The sequence below is a fragment of the Macrosteles quadrilineatus genome, unplaced genomic scaffold (assembly GCF_028750875.1).
Source record: "Macrosteles quadrilineatus isolate MER2022 unplaced genomic scaffold, UCM_ALF_1.0 Scaffold_3__2_contigs__length_128488019, whole genome shotgun sequence".
NCBI classification, from domain to species: Eukaryota; Metazoa; Arthropoda; class Insecta; order Hemiptera; family Cicadellidae; genus Macrosteles; species Macrosteles quadrilineatus.
This window is the reverse complement of record NW_026542596.1, coordinates 60,204,972-60,224,656: the sequence shown is the minus strand read 5'-3', so window position 1 is coordinate 60,224,656 and position 19,685 is coordinate 60,204,972. Positions and strand designations below refer to the sequence as shown.

The 19,685-nt window shown below is 34.8% G+C and overlaps 1 protein-coding gene across 2 annotated transcripts; it reads left to right on the top strand.

Moving 5' to 3' along the window:
- The first annotated feature begins 2,827 nt into the window (after positions 1 to 2,827).
- Positions 2,828 to 19,532, top strand: LOC128990731 (acyl-CoA Delta-9 desaturase-like). 2 transcript variants are annotated; one of them, XM_054413271.1, is made up of 6 exons: positions 2,828 to 2,950; positions 12,189 to 12,428; positions 13,315 to 13,445; positions 14,955 to 15,160; positions 16,310 to 16,495; positions 18,549 to 19,532. In XM_054413271.1, exons 2-6 carry the CDS (start codon positions 12,194 to 12,196, stop codon positions 18,892 to 18,894), a joined length of 1,104 nt encoding a protein of 367 aa, XP_054269246.1. In that variant the 5' UTR covers positions 2,828 to 2,950; positions 12,189 to 12,193; the 3' UTR covers positions 18,895 to 19,532. The 2 variants fall into 2 exon arrangements, with proteins under 2 accessions (XP_054269246.1, XP_054269247.1); XM_054413272.1 differs by lacking the exon at positions 2,828 to 2,950 and adding an exon at positions 8,578 to 8,708.
- The last annotated feature ends 153 nt before the right edge of the window (positions 19,533 to 19,685 follow it).

Sequence of the window (19,685 nt, the reverse complement as noted above, 5' to 3'; positions counted from 1 at the left end):
AAGAAGGAAGTTAACAATGGCTAAATGCATCACAGACAAATTCGACAAGGATATTGTTGTAATTATAGAAAAGAATACAAAAACAAGCCATTAACTGGTTACTTACATGCGAAGCTCTCTCGCTTCTCGGAAGTTTGGAGGTTAGTAAAATGTTCGTGTAAGCAACGACAAAGTAAATAAAAATAATACATTTAAAAAACAGTACACGTACACATTCATTACTGTAGGCCTACATACAGGGTGGCTGAAAAGTACTTTGCACCCCCCTTAACTTTTAAACCTTTTGAGATATTTGAAATCGGTTTGCGGCAACCTTCTTAGAAATGAGGGGCTACAATATTTATGGTTAGTTTTGAACATTTTGCCCTTAGGGTTTGCGTGTGTAGGGGGTAGCTCAAAATTTTCAAATGGCAAGTATAGTCGAGTTGGGTATCATTTTACAGATCTTGACAAATCTAAACAATTGACATAAAGAAAACCAAAATAGGACCAATAATAACAAAATGGTGCCCTACAAGTTTCAAATCCAAATAACCATAAGGGTAGCTGAAAATTAGCTTGCACCCCTCTTATCCTTTTAACTATTTGATATATTTGAAATTGGTTTGCGGCAACCTGTTAAGATATGAGGAGCTACAATAATGATGGTGAATTTTTAAAATGTTGCCCTTAGGGGTAGGGTGTATCTTAAAATTTTCAAACAGGAAGTATGGTCGAGTTTGGTATCATTTTACAGGTATTGACAAATCTAAACAATTGACATAAAGAACATAGAAATCGGACCAATAATAACAAAATGACAGCTAACAATTACTTTTAATAACTACTAGTGGAACCCCGTCGAAATCGACGGTTAATCTTGAGGTTTTATGTAAACTCAGCTAACTGCGTTGGATAGAGTGAAGTCATTAAAATCTTAGTTATATGAAGGGAGGATAAGCAATAATAATTATGACGATTGTGTTCCCTAAAAAACGTGATTGATGAATTCGTTTAACACAATATTTCCTACCTTTCTTTTTATCGGCTTTAGGTTGCCCAAAAGGTTTTTTAGGAGTCTTATAATTATTTCTTCATGTGTTTGTTTCATACCAAAGCCACTTTCACTATATGGGAGAATGAGTTCATATAATTAGTCTATCATGTTACGGAAAGAGTCAATATTTATTACTAACCACTAATTCCATCTGCTTTAGGAAAATCATTCAGATTGTATCCGGATTTATAAGTAAATCTTCATCTTTTTTTTATAAAAATATCTGATTCTCCAGAAAGCAGTAACATTCTTACTTCGATCTCATCAATTTTAAATCCTTCTCTTGCCACATCGACCTATGTATTTAATCATCCTGTTCTTACTTGATAATTCATTAACTTATGGGGTAGTTTTGCCTTGGCCATATAGATCACATAAAGCTGTGCATGTATTTCGTGGATTGGAATGAACCATAATTGTAGGAAATTTTATCACAAATCTTGAACATTTGCGGAACCAAATCCATAACCTAGTCCAGCATTGGTAACAAATTATGCAAATGCGATGAGATGTGATGACACTGTTGTGTTTCCGAATGTTTTGTATGTAGTGAGGTTTAGATGCGTTGTTCAACCTAGCTACATGTGTACATCAAAGTAAAAACTGTGTACACATTTTTTTTTAAATACCTGAATTGACATTAGTTCACCTACTTTACCAAAACCATAGACTCCGTAGTTAGTCTATTCCAAAACTTGAACACAGCTCTCATCCTCAACGTACTCATCTATGACACAATTTTCAACCCGATTATCAAAAACTGTTATACCAATAAATTAATCTCAGGTTTTCTTTCTTGAATTTAAAAATAAATGGTGATTGAAAGTAGGTAGTTAATTTTGACAGTTTCAGTAGACCTTTGAATACAATTTTAATATTAACAGCTGGTTCATTAAAAGTAGTGTAAAATTATCCATATGGTCGAAATGTAAACAAAATTGCAGAGTGAACTTTAAAGGCCTCTGGGGCAAAGCCCCAAGGAAATTTACATCGTTTCTCTTTTGATGGCTCATCTACAGACCAGGACCTTTCTTTAGACACCTCTACCGAGTTTTTACGCCCAGCCGTTCTCTCAAAATAGCTGTCACAAAGAAAAACAGTTTCAGATTAATATATAGATTGTCTTAATACTGCCATTTTGTTATTAGTTGTCCGATTTATATTTCCTTTATGTTTATTGTTTAGTTTTGTCAAGACTTGTAAAATGATACCAAACTCGATCATACTTCCAGTGTAAACAAATTAAATAAGAAGGAAAAACTAAAATTATGAATCCTTTATCTAATAAAATGCTGTATGTTATATCTTTGTATATACAACCTTAAAATGGAATTGATTATACTATAGCATCTGGAACACCAATAAATATTGCTATTGGTATAAATACCTGTTTATGGCAATCCATTAAATTGCATAGGCAACTAATTTCGGCACCGAATTCTTCTTTTGCTGCACTTAATATCTCCTAAAGATTGATAAGCCTCTAAAAGTATATTGAGACCCATAAACCCACATAAGGGATGTATTTACCAAATCGGCGCCGAATATAGTCACTTAATGCAATTTAAATTATTACATAATACGATATTGACAAATTAACTCCTAGCACATTCGAAACAAATATTTAAACAATTGAATCCTGTCAAAAACATCCACTTAACACTAGTCCAAAGTTAACATATCGAAGTCACAACGATACCATCCGCTGGACACGGGAGGGTGCAACACGTGACTGGTGTCAGCTGTTCCATTGTTGATCAGCTGTTTGCAGTTTGCCGCGGCGCAGGCGCGACAACACTATAAAGTGCAAGGGTATGGTGATCTCTGTCTTCAGTCAAGTCTAAACGTTCGCGCACTTGAAAGTGAAGTGTGCTTGTGTAGTGCATCGCCTTTGAGGATTTTTGCACGTACTAGGTAAGAATTAATAAATAATTTAACTTTAACAATTATAACATTTAATTTCAATATTGGCACAAGTACAATAATTTTCGTAAAATTTGAATCGATGACGTTTTGTGTCTATTATTTCTAGTAGCGTAATTTACTCTTATTAACTTGTTCCATTTGAAATATTAATCGTGTTTTTTAATGACAATTTCAAGAAAAGTAATGTTTTCTTTACAAAATGTAATTAACTTATTAAATCTGAGAGGATTAAGAACATTTAAATTTAATTTAACGATTGTTCATTATTTTAAAAATACACTATAACAATTTACAAAACGGTGATTAAGTTATCATGTTTTATGCCATCATATACTTAGTTAATAATTAATTATTTTTAGCCCATAAATAATAAATTAACAATGTTAGCTTCAATATCTAAATTAATGAAATTGGGATATTTAGTTAAAAGTATAAAAATATGCTCTGTTATGCCTCCAAACTAATTTTATTTGAAATAATAGAAAATATAATTACGTGCACTACTTACTTCGCTGTAAGTCTGCAGTTGTGTTTTTTTTAATCATGGTGATATTTATTTTAGAAACTTTAGCAAACTACCCTCGTGAGTTAAATGTAACACCGTTTATATGCCGTCAAAACGAATCATGTAGTAATCATTTTTACTATAGGCATATTTGCAGTTCACAATACATTTTTATATCTTAATTTGTATAAGTCTTAATTAAAATCATAAACAATACTTTCTCCATATACTATGTATATGGGGATAAAGTAAAAGACCGTTTAGGCACAAACTAAATTCAAAATGATAAAATATTTACAAGGAATGTTGATCATATCGAACTGGTATGGACATCGTTAGTATTTTCATTAGTTAAATAATCTTTTAGTTGACTCTTTTAAACTTATGGAAATTATGAGTGTTATTAGTTTTCAAATAACTACTGTAATACTTTGCAATTGCTCGAATTCGAGCAACATGTACTCCAGTAATACACTAATACACCAAATACACAGAACGACAAGGTAGGTTTAATGAGATTATGAACCATTTCTAGAATTATGGCATATTATGCCACTATAGTAATAAGGATTGATGTTTTCGTCATATTATAATGTCGTATTTTGTATTTTTCCCCAAACATATTTGTATGAATCTATTCCATATGTATCATTTCCATTTGTGAACTTCCATGCTACTTTGTTGCTTTATGGAACATTTACGGAACAATTAATTGTTTTTTATTGTAAAAATTGTATGTCGTCACGATGACAGAAAAATGATTAAAAATCAATATTTACTGTCAAACTTTAACAGCCCATGTAACGGGAAACACAAATGACGCAAATGTGGTAGACAATAAAGTTCATATTAGGCGATCACAATGTGCCAATAACTGTTGGCGCAGAATTTAATTACCACAACACTGTTGTATTACGTAATGTTTTGCGTTGTCATATCTTGCCGATTACTTCCATACACTAGTGCGAAACTTTTTTAAGTTGGTAGAAAACATTTTATAACTTGTAATATAAGTCTTATAAAGAGATATTTTTTGTACAGCAATTGTCTATATTGATATTGATATGGATATTGGTATTACAATATTTATTCTGTGATACATTGAATTATTTTACGTTGAAATTTAACATTTCTTTACACAAAACTTGATTTGAAAACTGAAATATTTCAACTGACCTTGTCAAAACACAACTGTTGCGTGCTGGCATTTTTTAAATAACTAGTTGCTCTGCCCGTGCTTCGCTACGGGGTGAGAATGCAGAAAAGAATAATTTGGTTTTACTTTAAGATACTATACTTACCAGGAAACATATAGGCAAAGGCTCAATCGTACTTACTGATTATTTAAATGAATATCTCTTAATGTATACAGTACCATCATTTTATATAGTGTATATCATTTAAAATATATGCAAAAGTATAACTTATTGACCACATGTCACTAAGAAACAATTCTCCTTGTAAACAAATCAAATTAAATAGCAGAACTGCATTTCTGACAACAGCTGGAGTTTCATAACAATGTTTGTTTCCCATGTTAATCTTATGGAGAAATACGAAACTTTAAAGGGCCCCAGGACCTCACTCTCTAATTATTTCCCTATGAAAAAAGTTTCCTGCACAACTTCACGTTACGCTCTTTCCAATGACACCAAAAACATGTCAATCGGTTCAGTAGTTTCGGAGGAGTAATTGTCACAAAAAATCTGCTTGCGTATTAAATAAGTATAGATTTGCCAAGTGTTTTTCTACAGATGTTTAGTTTCTAATGACAGTTAGTTGTTCAGTTTTTCGACCATATGTTTGGGTTTCATCACGTTTTGTGGAAATGTCATTGAAGCTATAAAATAAAGTATAGGTATAAAATAATATATGTACTGTTTTTCACAGGAAATTGGTATTCTGAATTTTTATTTGATCTTATTTATTATACTTTAGTATTTGTAGACATCCATAATCTCAAAAAAGGTTTAATAGGCTACCCATTCTCTTGTATTAAAATTCATAATTTGCAATGACATATCTTCTCTAAATAAAATTTCTTCTAAGAGAATAATACATATTAATGGTACTATAGTTGTTGGTTTTTTAAAACCAAATATGAAATCGTGCAGTGTTGGACATCTTTATACATAAAACAAAATTTAAGCTTTTATTGTAATTTATTATAGTAGTTATAAAAATGTATTATATTATTAATACACTGATACAGCTCATAAGAAATAAAGGTACATTATTTTCCTAAAATAGAGCTTTTCATTTTTGTGTTTTAAGTTTTAGGTACTGTAGTAGGCCTACGCCATGCTTTTTCAACACGTTCAAACCTATTAACTCACTGGTTCACCTGGATTAATTTGACAGCCAATTGATTAATTCATACTTTTATCTATCACTTTGACAGCTAGGTTAGCAACAATTACCCAGCTGATACCAATCAGCTGTTTGCCACGCTATAATCACGTGATTCAACTATGTTGACGGCGCGCCAAGTCAAAGTTTGGACTGTTGGCCCAAGTGGTATATTTTTGTGCCTATCAGGGTTGCCAACCAGGAATTACTTGTATACATGTTGCAATGAATCACTCCCCATTCATGCCAAGAGAAGAGTCAGATATTACTACCTATATCTGATTTTCAGCTGTACTAAATAAATGTCCGGCTATAATATGTGATAAATTAATTGCGCTGAGTTTAGTAACCTAGTAAGGGAGTATGTTTAAACTATGGTTTAAGTAGCCGAGTGGTTGTAGTGCTTGCCTTCGAAACTGAAGATCATTGGTTCGATTCCGAGCTGGTTCAAATAAATATCTCACTAGATTCAAGGGGTCTTATTATCAAACAATACCAATTGTATGTGATTCAAAACTTTTTCCTTTACCAAAATAGTAATTACCTAGTTTTGTGTAACAAGGCAAAGGTATGGGCCGTTTCCTTACAAAAAATCTAAAATTGTGCCGAAACTGTAGAAAACAAAAATAAATAATATTTCAAAATTATTAGCTATCTTTCAAAGTATTTTTCAAATAGCTTCTCAGATTTTCATTACGTCGTAGATTGTTGAGACTATGTATGTAAATTAAGTAATTTACAGAAAAGACGTATCAATCAATCAATTATCAATCACGTAAAACATCTTATCCTTTTAATAAATGCATGAAAAGCACTTTCGGGACGAGTACGTCACAATGAACATGTTATGTTAGATAACCATCGATTGGAGGGGAGGGGGGGGAGGTCTTCGAACACCACCAATCTATTATGAAATATTTGTACGGTTATTAAGGGGCATTGTCGTTCACAATGTCCGTTGTGTTTGTTAATGAAAGTCTGACGAAATACAACTTAGCACTTTCCTTTTGACGATGAATGATATTTTAGACGCACTTTATGCTCAGACTACTTTCTCTTGTAGATCCGCGATCAATTTAACAATACATAAATTGGAACAGAACCCTGTGGGACATCAACACAGCTTTTCACATGGTTGCCTTTGGAATTATCTTTGTTGTTTAAAGGTGATTTATTTCTTTATGCCTGTTTTTTACACTTAGACCAATTAATTTATCGTAATCGGTTATACATAGGCTACTCCATTATGAATGATGTATAATTTTTTTGGATAACTTCAAAGGTTTCAGGTTAATTTTTTTTAACTTTGAATAATAGTCCATCAATATCTCACCAAGATTCATAAAGAGTAGTTAGAAGATTTCCAACTTTACAAGTCTGAAAAATAAATTACTGAATAAATATTTTCAGAAACATTTCTACTTTTCAAAACAACACATTGACATCAACCTAATTTGACTATGATAAAACAATCTACGAATATAATCTATAACAATTGATACCTTAATCCAACAATATTTCGTATTCGCAATTATTCCGTCGTGTTCAGATCGCATAAGAAATAGTTATGGCTGTAATAATTATTTTTTATAAATAATTCCTTTGGAATTTTCTAAAAGTGTTGAGACCGTTTGGAGCATAGGCTTGTTGGATTATGCCACTAAAAATCATGAAATACCGCAAGAGACAATTTTACCAAATAGTCTCACACTTTTCATCAATCGACGTTTGCGCAGGAGAGCGGTGAGAGTGAGTTTTGATCGGTTGGGGGGGGGGGGGGGGGTTGCAAAAACCGTGGTGAAGGTCACGTGACCGCCATAGTCACGTGGTTGTCGCTGTCAGTCTAGAGTACTTGTGATAAGGCGCGTATATCTAGTGATAGCAAGACTGTTGCGATAGTGATGTTTGATATTGTTACAGCATTGCTAATTAATTGAAAAAAATAATGACATTTTATTGCAAAACATATTTTTTTCTTCAAATAAACAATGTAAGATCAATGCCATTGGTTGGAAATGCGAACTACAGTATTTCTATTCATTAAAATAGTAACACAACAATAATAAAACAAAATGTCTCAAATGGGCACCTGAATGTCTTAGCTCATAACTCATAACTCATTTATTAAACCAAAATAACAAATACAAAATTTGCATTAGTCATGTCAATTAATAGGCTAACTTAACTTCGTAACTTAATAACTCGTTAATAACTTAACTCTTAAAATTTGTATTATTTTGAGGTTTAGTAAAAGCATTGACTATGGTAAAAGTCGACGTTATGTTAAAAATGTTTTTCTCGATGTTCCCGTTATAAATCATCCAACAATTACATTTTTCTAATAATAATCAAGCATTTTAGTTCTACACTTAACCTGTGTAAAAGATTATAAAAATACAAAACTTATCCGATTTCTTTCGGTACTTGTAAAAATGTCATTGCGAAACCTATTATCATCCGATACAGGTAGTTAATTTTATCAAGGAGAGCATAATAAATAGGACGACGCACTGACACTGACACATATCCAAAACGTTTATCGGTTTATCTAGTCATCGTATGACGTGGAAGGAAGGAAGGGAAGGAAGGATACGATACGAGGATCGTCGTGAGAAGTCCACGCGACCCAGTGGGAGGGGGGGGGGAATCAGGTGAGCTCGGCTGACGATTTTTGGCCAATCAGAGAGCAGCGCGGTCGCGCGACGCGAATCATTTTCGCACTAAACCGCTGTGCGCTACGTTGCCCGCTACTCTGTCGTCTGTTGTGCTAGGTCCAGTTCAACGATCGCGCTTCTACTTTCTGTTATCTATGGCACGGTTCAAGTTCAGTGTTTCAAGATAGTGAAGTAACTGTGTAACACTGTGAATATTTCAAATTTTGCGATTTTTATTGTAAGTAACTAGGCCTAGATAACGTATTTCAGATTTTTTCTATTGTAATTTTGTAAGAGATCTGCGGTATGCAAAACCTTTAAAGTGGTAAATTTCTAATTTTTAACTTTTACAACGAAATATAACCTTAATTTTCTATTTATCTTTGATATCACTTCTTAAACTTGTAATACAGTATAATTAATTAGATTAGATTCTCTAGTGTGTAGAATGAGTTTAGATTACGGCTTTGTCACACACTAACTGGTTCACATATTTTATCAAAAAGCCCTGTGATCAAGGACAGTACAATTTGTGAATTTATTCTACATTGTACTTCAAAAATGATTTCTGCCACAAAATCAATAAAATAGTAATCTTACATCTGGATGGATACTGTATCAACTTTGTTGATGATTTTTACAACATCAAACCGTGAATGATGCATACAATAGGTAGGATGAAAACTAGAGAAAAAGTGGAAATTGAACAATATAGGTAGCCTACAAACAATTTATAACAATGTATAACCTAAGCTTTTTCCGAACTTCTCATTCAACAGTGTTTTCCTTTGAGTAAAGAATTGATGGGAGTTTTAATAAGTTTAATTATTTGCACAGTTAACAGGCAAACAATAAATTAAAATTATTAGACCAAATATCTAGGCTTTGTAAGTTACGGTACCTAGTTTTTGTAGTCTTACTAATTAACTTAACTTTTGGAAACATTTCAAAACGTAGATTAGGAAGTTAAGAAATTATTTATGACAAAATAAATACGAATTAAAAAAAATATGAGGGCTTTAAAGTTTACCAAAATAAAAATATCCATTATTGGCACATTTCCCTATAGGGATGTAACATTTACCATAGGAGGCGCGGTAAGACCATTGACTGTACACCTCTACTAGGTGTATAGTCAATGGTAAGACCTAGACCCGGGACTAATATACTTTTCAGCGAGTTTCCCGATAGTGAAGTAGATTAACGTAGGTAAGACCTAAATCTGGGACCAATATACATTAAAGCGAATTTCCCGATAGGGAAGTAGCTATTAACTTAGGTGGCAAGGTAAGACCGGATAAAACATAACTTACTCCCCTTGTTAATTGGTTAGTCTATGGTTCATCTAGACCCGGGACCGATATAAGTTACTTTTTTCATTTTGATGTCGTTCTTTAGGACCCAAAAACCTGTACAGTATTCGTTCAAATTTTTATTTAATGATATTTTCTTTTGTTTATAAGTTAGGCCTAAGTTAATACGGTATAGGTACATCCATGAGTTAAAGTTGAGTATAATTAAATTCTTGTCTGATTTTGATGAAATTCGGCTTGAAGATGTAGAGATGATTGGAAACGCGAACCAGCATGATTGGATGATAGAAACAGGGTTTTATGGGTAAAAATAGATTTTTTGAATTTGTGACCATCATAACATAAAATTTTTCAATTTATTTTTTAACCTTTTTAAAGTGTTTAAAATCAAATAAATTAATATATTGAAGTGTTTTTTGCGGTCATTTATAGTTATAGGGAAAATTAAAAAAATCAAATTTAATGATTGAGAAGTGTACATGCTCAGTATAATAATACAAAATTACTAGACCTACTCTTATAATACTGTATTATTCCTCTAAAGTACAAGTAAGAAAATGGCTTAGTTGTATTCTGTTCATGGCTCAATCAAATAAGTTTTTTTTACAAAACTAGCTACAACCACAGACAATTAATACTTTAATGGTTTATTCCATTGTCTGTGCTACAACTTTCAACAAAGGAATAAAATTTCTAGATACTTCCTTGTAAATCCATTGTCAAAGATAGGTGTTTAATCGATTGAGAACTTAGGCTAATGGTAGCTAAGCCGATGGAAAAAATATGTTAAGCAAAGGCTGAACATGAACAGTCGTAAACCTTCTTAACGCAGGTGTGCCAGTGAGTCGCTGACGCAGCCATCAGCGACTCACTGGCACACCTGCGTTAAGAAGGTGTCTCAATAAAATTGTCTCCAGCTGATCCATAACGTTGAAATAGTTTCTACAAGAGAATATGAATCTTTATCCTGAATGACAATTTATTAATTAGAAATATATATAAAAAAAAAAAAAACATATTTGAGCTTGTTTACTAGTGGTTGCCATTGAGCATTGACTTCAGCAGAGTTAATATTTTATGATACTACCACATTTACTAAGTGAACATTACATAAAGTTTTTAAACCAATATTTTGTGAACAATTTTTTTTACTAACTTATCCATATGATAATGATAATGAATGATCCATATCACTTATGATAAGTTAGTAAAGATAGCCTAATTGTTCACAAAATATTGGTTTAAAAACTTTATGTAATGTTCTTATACCTAGTAAATGTGGTAGTATCATAAAATATTAACTCTGCTGAAGTCAATGCTCAATGGCAACCACTAGTAAACAAGCTCAAATATGTTTTTTTTTTAATATTTCTAATTAATAAATTGTTATTCAGGATAAAGATTCATATTCTCTTGTAGATACTATTTCAACGTTATGGATCAGCTGGAGACAATTTTGAAGACATTCAATAGGTATCTAGTTAATGATTAGGTAGTTTACCATTTACAGTAGTGTGGACTTGTTGTTTAACCAAATTTAACAATCAGTTTGCAAACTATTGCTCATCCTCTGGTATTATTACCAAAGAGTAGAGTCAAATAAAAACATATTGTCAAGCATGAAAAATCCATCTGGTTGTTGTTTTAGGTACTGGTACCAAACAAGAAATACATATAAAACAATCTTCAGACAATATTAGGTACTTGAAAAGTCTGCTGTAAAGTGTTATTCAATTATGTATTCAGTCATGTATACAGAATATAATATGAGTTTCAGAGAGATAAGTTTAACTATTTTTAACAACATTTTAAAAATTCTCAGCAGAAGGCTCCTGTCCTCTCAGGCCAATTTTACGGGACTACCAACTCTAATCCTCGCTAAACTATACTCCGGTTCAGTGGCGGATCCAGAGGAGGGTGAAGGGGGCGACAGCCCCCTCCTTGGGCATTCATAATATATTTTTTTTACTGCATTTAATACTGTAGTACACATTGCGTAAACTAATTTGCCACACTAACTTTGGACAAAGAAATGGTATAAAGCTGCCATTTTGGAGACCAATATTTCAGGGGGGGGGGGAGGTACCCCCGAACCCCCCAGTCCCCCCGGTTGGCCCCTCCCTTGTGACTGTTCTAGATCCGCCACTCCGTTCACAAAAATTTGGCAGTTTTAGGGGAAGAAATCCATCCACTCCACTTGACACTTGATCCTCATAGCCAACAGCTGAGGTTTAAGACGTCTATCAGCTGCAACATATATACATTACACAAAAAAGTAGTTGGTGAACTTCTCCTCAAACCGCCTGAATTTTGTGAACGGACTATAGTGAATCATAATTGTGGAAAACAGTTTACTACTCAGCTTATGAACACTCTTTCTAATAAAAGTAAATGTTTTGTTGTAGAAGCAATGCCACCCAACGTGACGAGTATGCCCACGGGGGTCCTCTACGAGGACGAGACCCTAGACCCTCTGTTGCCGTCCATGCAGAAGTACGATGGCTACCCCAAGGAGCTGCCCGGACCCGAGTACAAGATGAAGCTGGTCTGGCGTAACATCATACTGTTTGTGTACCTTCACGCGGCCTCCGTCTACGGAGCCTACCTCATGGTAACCTCCGCCTCCTGGCCTACAGTGTTGTGGGGTGAGTTTGAGAGGAAACTAAATGAAGAGAGTAAAGTATAGGTTGAGTTCTTAGGCAGGTTAAGTGATTATGAATTTGAAAATAGTAAAATCTCTGAATATCAATGTGTGGTCAGTTTTGTTTGCTGTGAAGATTTTACCAACCCAACTCAATTTAGACTCAATGGACTTTCTTTTAGAAGGACGTGTCATATATTTGAAATAGCATAAATAAAATATCATATGTCCAATCCTATCCTATACAAACAAATAAATACCAAATTTACTCAAATTATACATTTTGTGGTACAGTTGTTAGTGAGCCTCAGTAAAATGAATTCCTCAATAAAACAATTTTTTTAATCCCCTTGAGGCTTACATAAAGGTCAATGCTAAAAACACCTCTTTACAACATAGTAATTAGGTTAAAAACCTCCATAAGACGAATTTTTTTGTCACTATGGCTAGGACTGATTAACCTCTATAAAACAAATATTCTTAGCCCAAAACCTCTACAAGATGAATTCACTATAGGATGAATTTCTCATTATCTTAACCTTCATAGTTACGTAGATTTCAAAACAAACAGAAACCCTAACCCATCCCTCTTCCTTCCTCAGTCATTGTCTTAGAGCAAGGAGAAACCGCTTCTATAAAACAAACCTCTTTACTAAGAATACCCGAGATAATACGAATTTTCCCCCTACCCTTTGAAAATTCGTCTTATAGAGGTTCAACTGCAAGTTTATATCAAAATTATCAAAAGCTCACCATTGGCTTAATAAATATTTAAGGTGTTATATCTATCTAAATAATCCTCTGTAACAAACAAGTTCCACACATTTTATACCGTAATTAAAAAAAATTACTTGAGGGATACAAATAATTCACACATAACTATGCTGCAGCTATCTTCCTGTACCACTGTTCTGGGCTGGGTATCACCGCTGGGGCGCACAGACTCTGGGCCCACCGCTCCTACAAGGCTAACCTTCCTCTCCGCATGCTGCTGGTGCTGTTCAACACTCTGGCGTTCGAGGTTAGTATTCTAAAACTAATGATGAGAAACCCTAATTGTATCATATGAGAGCATACAGCAGGACATGTTATGGTAGATAAGATAAAATAAATAGTCAAATCAGCTGATTTTAACAGCTGATTGTAACTAATAAAAAAAGTTAAGAATTTCTATCATCACCAGTCACAAGACTACTGATAACCAACCATGTGTTTTGTGATCTGCTTCTAGAAGTGTAGCTATAGGAGTCAAAGCTAGGAGCTATGGAGCATTTTTATGTAGTCCATCTTAAACTTAAAATATTCAGTATTTTTTGTGAGCTGTAAATCCAAGATTTGAATTAAACATTTCTGATCCCATCATTGATTATAAGAATTTTAATAAGTGATCCTGTATAATGAATCAGGCAATGACAAAGCTTTCTTTCTACTCTGCCTATCCACCATTAGTCTTTACTACATACCAGAGTGTGTTAGAGTTGTTAAGAAATTCAATAATAGTACTAATGTAACAACGCTATTCCATTGTAACAAAGCGTTAGGAAATATTTTCTTATCTAATTATTTCAGACAAGGGACATTCATTGTATAAATGAAGTACCTAAAATCTTGTTTATAAGTTTTGTACTATCATGAGTTAAATTTTAAACCATTATTAGAAGCTCTCTGTAGTTATAACAGTTGTATTCTTGTAGTTTTGTGTTTCATCTGATGATATACAACTATTTGCTTCTCCCCTATTGACAATGTCACTAAAGCCCCCATCACACTATTAAACATGTTGGTTGAGCATGTTGGGATCCAATGTCTTGTCGAACATATTAGACAGTCTGTTAATCAATCCGACATGCTTGACGGATATGTCAGAGTCAGTGCTCGGTCCGGAAGCACCATCCGACTCGAGCCATCCTCCTGACATTTTGGAACGTGTGTGGGAAACTGTCAAGCCGCTCGCCCGACTAGGCCACAGTTTCCAGTTGTGCCCCAATAAGTGAATTGTGAAGTTGTAAACCGCTTTGCTTTTCATGTCATTTAATGATGATAAACAAATCTGGTCAGAGTTCATTGAACTGTACAGAGACCAACAGGCGTTGTGGGACATAAAACGTAAATTGTATTGTAATAAACATGCACGTAAAGAGGGGTACTGTAACCTGTTGGAATAGTGTAAAGGTAGGGCCTACAGTATCCAGAGTGTGAATTAAAGTTTGTTAAAAATAAAATTGAACATTTAAGATTGAACATTCCTCGTTCCGCAGAAAGTTGAAAGCTCTAAGAAAACAGGAAGTGGTCAAGAGGAGGTATTCGAGCCTTCTCTGTAGTCTTACAACTTAAGAGATTGTACAGTCGTCGCAAAATCTATCGCAAAACTGATACTATACCCGACTTGATTGGTAACATGCTCGACAGTGTGGAAACACCCGACATGTCAGGTTGCTTGGGTCCATCATCTGGTCAGATCCGGCGACCTTCGATAGTGTGTGTGGGGCATAATATTGTTCATAGATGGTAACTTGTATTTGTATTGCAGAACCACGTGATAGAGTGGGCTAGAGACCACAGGGTGCACCACAAATACAGTGAGACCAACGCAGACCCTCACAACGCTAAGAGAGGCTTCTTCTTCTCCCACGTAGGCTGGCTGTTGTGCCGCAAACATCCCGATGTTATTGAGAAGGGAAAGGGACTGGACATTAGCGACCTGGAGAATGACCCTCTACTAAAGTTCCAGAAGAAGTAAGTTGTCCCTGGCTTAATTTTTATCTTTACTCTCTTTTAAGTTCTCTTGGAATAAGGTGATTTTTTCTGTTTCCAGTCAGATTGAGGTTTAACCATACCAGTACAATATTAATATGTAGTCGTGAAGTGGTACAAGATCTCAAGGAAGGCATCCTTGCACTTATATTAAACAAAAATAATGGTTGGTTCGTAGACGTTGGGGTAATGGAACTGAAACATATCAGAAGCTAGAAAACTTTGTAGGAAAACCGCTTTAGTCTTTATGAAAATTATTTATGAAAATAGTTTGAAATAACAAAAAACTAGAGAGAGGTCCTGAAATGATGTTCTGCGGTTTGCTTACAAATCAAGCCCTTGGCCTTGTCCCTATTTTACCTTTTAGTTTGACACATAGGGTTCTTTCTATTGAAGTTGTAGGGTTTACTTAGATGATAGTTGCGTAAACGTATGAAAACCTGAAATAGTTCAAAAATATTGACACTTTTCTATTAGATCATTCCTATATGGTTTATCTGAGCCCACTTTCACTGAAGCAATCGTTTGGACAATCGATCTTGAACCAACAACCAACCCTTAGTTCTGCCTTACTTCAGTGGAACATTTACCACTGAGCTACCTTTGCTATTAACACATTCTCTGCGGCTGTGTCCCCGGTGATGACGCATGGCTTGCCGTGGTGCAAGGTGGCGGTGTCACAGGGGACACAATGCATTGTTTGCCCAGTTATAAAGGCTCAGGATCTAGCCGAGGACGGTTGTTAAGCGTTAGTATTGTGTCTCTAATACCAGTCTATAAGTGTGGTGTAGGTTGGTAGTAAAATCCCCGTCTGGCAAGCTTAGAAATTTACTTTATGTCCCGTTTTTCCCCTCCAATTGGGAATACAACCGGAACCGGCTACGTTACAAGCAGTGCTGTTATCTGTTCGTGTTTTAGCGAACTACGTCAACTGTCTTCGTAACGCAGCACTTCACTGCACGTTATTTTTGCTATTCGTCAGACCGAAATATTGGAAAGCCAATCGGGTTTGTTCGACGCTGCGCCACACCTACGCCCGCCATTGACAGGCTGCAACGAATATGTTAAGCCATGTTTCCTAACAGATGTCACACTCATGGAGGACAAATCTGATAAGATACCTTGTTGCAGGTACTACCTGATTCTGATGCCCATCGTGTGTTTCCTCATCCCCACTGTGCTGCCCGTCTACGGCTGGGGAGAGACGTGGACCAACGCTTGGTTCGTCGCAGCTCTGTTTCGTTACACCTTCACCCTGAACATGACCTGGTTGGTCAACAGTGCCGCCCACTTGTGGGGCAATCGCCCTTACGACAAGTGAGTATGTTAAAGTACTATATAGATGTAAACCTGCATGAGTCTACGGACGTTAAACAGCAGCGAGGAATTTATATCTTGTAAACTACCAAATGTATCACTGTATGCCTCTATATGTAAAACCATAGACAAAAATAATTAAATATAGACTGTCAGCCGTGCAGTGGTTACTATGGTTACTATAGGTTCTGGCGCACACCACTTGGAGCGCCGTGTAGTTACGTAGCACGTAGGCCGTAATTACATGGCGCTCCTAGCGGTGTGCGCCAGAACCTATGGTAGCGGTTACCATAGGTTCTGGCGCACACCGCTGCACACCGTTAGCACAGCTGACGGTCTTATTTAATTATTTTTGTCTATGGTAAAACTTGGGGACAGAACAAAGATTTTGCTGTAGCTCACTCCGTCAGTGGTCCACTCACCTTGATTTACTTTTTAAATAATTAGCTAAAGTCCACATAAATGTCTAACCTGATATCTGAAAGCTTTTTTTTACTATGGATAGAACCAGACATTTCCTATAATTAATTTTGTAGCCTGTTTTAGATTGGAAATTAACATAGCTGACCGACGTATTGATGTGAATTACTGATTTTTAAACTATAGCAACTTTTATGTCTCACAAAAACAGTTACAAAAATTAGAAGGGAAATAGAATTTTATTTTAGAGTCGTGAGATCTGTGTTGTGGTATTCATCTATGTTTTTTTTTTTTATAAAAAAAGATACAGCTCATTCATACAGTATAGGAGGAATGTCCACTTCATTATCTATAAATTCAAAGCTAAAAGTCAACACCAGAACAAAAATTAAAAAGCAAAGCTGTTGTCAAATCTAACAAAATATTATTAGTAATAAATAATGATTTGTTATTTCCCCAAATTTCCTATCAAGGTTCAGATTAAACTGATTGCACATTTCCATGCAGTACTGGTAGTTAAATTGATCAAATCTCTGATGTGTCCATCATGCGTTATCAGATGTTTCTTTTGTTTCCGGTTGCGCAATATTTTTTGTTGTGGAGCTGACAGCTGATGAAAATGAAAAAACTGTGATTCAAACCATTTCTAGACTTTCCTAATAATTAGAGTCGGGACCACATAAGTATGCAGTTGGTGGCAGCCAATCACAAGACAAGGCTAGTGCAACGTAGCCACATCGCACTAGTAAAATATACTAAGCAATATTTTCAAATCAGCTGGTATTATTAGATTTGGCAACACCACACGGTTCTCATTGGTCCATTCAAAACCATATGGTAAATAGGCTCCTCCCTCAACTGCAAACTTACGTGGTCCCGACTCTAGTCATAGTTTTGTATCAAATGGTTAGACTTGCATCAAATATTGACCTTGGGTATTGAATTAGACATCCTATATGGACATGCCGTAGCCTGTTTTCTATCAATGAGAACATAGTTTAATGAACCTTTCATAGGATCTTCTGCTATTGGAGTTATATTGTTCCCTTTAAGTTTACATATTAGGTGTATGTAATGTTGATGGGGACATGAAATATTGAATAATGCACTATAGAAGCTACAATCACACTCTGTGGTTTAACATACACACCTAGGTGGCGTCCCCATCTCAATGATTGATAATTGATAACACAACAAAATACTTCTTCAATTTCCTTTTCATTTTAAAATTGGCTACAACTTAACTAATTGGGAAGGATATGTTCCGGCAGTGATGTCTTCTACCAAAGCATTCACACAACAAATAACTTACTCTTAATGTTTATTAAATAATTAACTATATCAAATTCTTTAGACATTTTCATGCATGACAGCACTTTTTGACAATCTATTACTGAGTGACATTACCAGGAAGTATTATTCCTGCTGGGTATCTTTTGGATATTACAAATTTGCTGAATTGTTATTAAAAATGAATCCAATTTAGTTCATATTGTTTTTGTTGATTTTTCTTCTCAAATTTATGCAAGAATAAGCCTAAAATTAATCCTTGCATTTTCATATAGCTATGAGACACTTGACACCTAAAGCTTCATTACTAAAGGACACAAAATTAAACCTGGTGTGTTTTCAGATTCATCAACCCATCTGAGAACCTGGGAGTGTCTATTGGAGCTTTGGGTGAGGGATGGCACAACTACCACCACACATTCCCCTGGGACTACAAGACGTCGGAGCTGGGCAACTACAGGGCCAACTTCACCACAGGCTTCATCGACTTCATGTCCAGGATCGGCTGGGCCTACGACCTCAAGACAGTGTCCCATGACATGATCAAGAAGAGGGTGCAGAGAACAGGTGACGGCACTCACGCTTCTCAAACTCACTCCCACAAAGGAGAAGTGTGGGGCTGGGGCGACAAGGATATGCCCAAGGAGGACAAAGACGAAGCGACAATCATCAACAAAAAGTCTGAATAGACTCATCGTCAAGCATTCCATCACATTAGCGCAGTAATTGAAAGCGTATAAAATTCAATTCGAATTTGCACATAAATTAATTTTAGTCTTGTACATAATATTTTGATATATTATTTTGTTATTTATGCTAGCAGAGCAAAGTGATATATGTTCCTTTTTGTATTTAGTAGGCTATGCGCTGGAATAAATGTGTGGCCTCGTCTTGGAGGTGTGAATATTTATGTGTGTTTGTCTATTTTTGTATTTCTCTAATGTAGTTAAGTAATTTGGAATCTCGCACATTGCTCTGTGATAATGTGTGACTTGACTTCGTGACCTTACTTATTTATCTTCACTCTGTTCAGTTGTTATCACATTGAGCGATTATTGTTAGTATTAGATTGTTGTGTTTATACCTTAGTTTTCGTAAGGTTAGTGAATAACCTAATACTTGCCATGAGTACTATTCTATTTAACTAGTACCAGTTTCAATGTCCATATTGATTTTTATTATGTTTGAAGGAACCTTCTTTAGTTATTCTTTAACAAACTAGTGCATAATATAATGATATGATTATATTATACAACTATACTACATCTGTTGTACTTCATGCATGTATATAATTGGGAAATAAACACATCAATTTCTAATAATAAAATGTCTATTTGTGTCTCCTATTGCCACTGTACATTATACTTTAGAGTATTGGTGAAGGCTTACCTGTGTCATAGGAAAACTATATAGCACAAGTACATTTAATCATCTATTAGTTTTAATTGTTTTAAATTATAATCATCAAGTCAAAGTAGTT

Bases quoted from the DNA above. Each gene is read 5' to 3' on its own strand.
- LOC128990731 (XM_054413271.1), top strand. From the start codon at position 12,194: ATGCCACCCAACGTGACGAGTATGCCCACGGGGGTCCTCTACGAGGAC. The intron at 13,446-14,954 runs GTTAGTATTCTA...TTTGTATTGCAG, and splicing joins TCAACACTCTGGCGTTCGAG to AACCACGTGATAGAGTGGGC. The intron at 15,161-16,309 runs GTAAGTTGTCCC...ACCTTGTTGCAG, and splicing joins CTACTAAAGTTCCAGAAGAA to GTACTACCTGATTCTGATGC.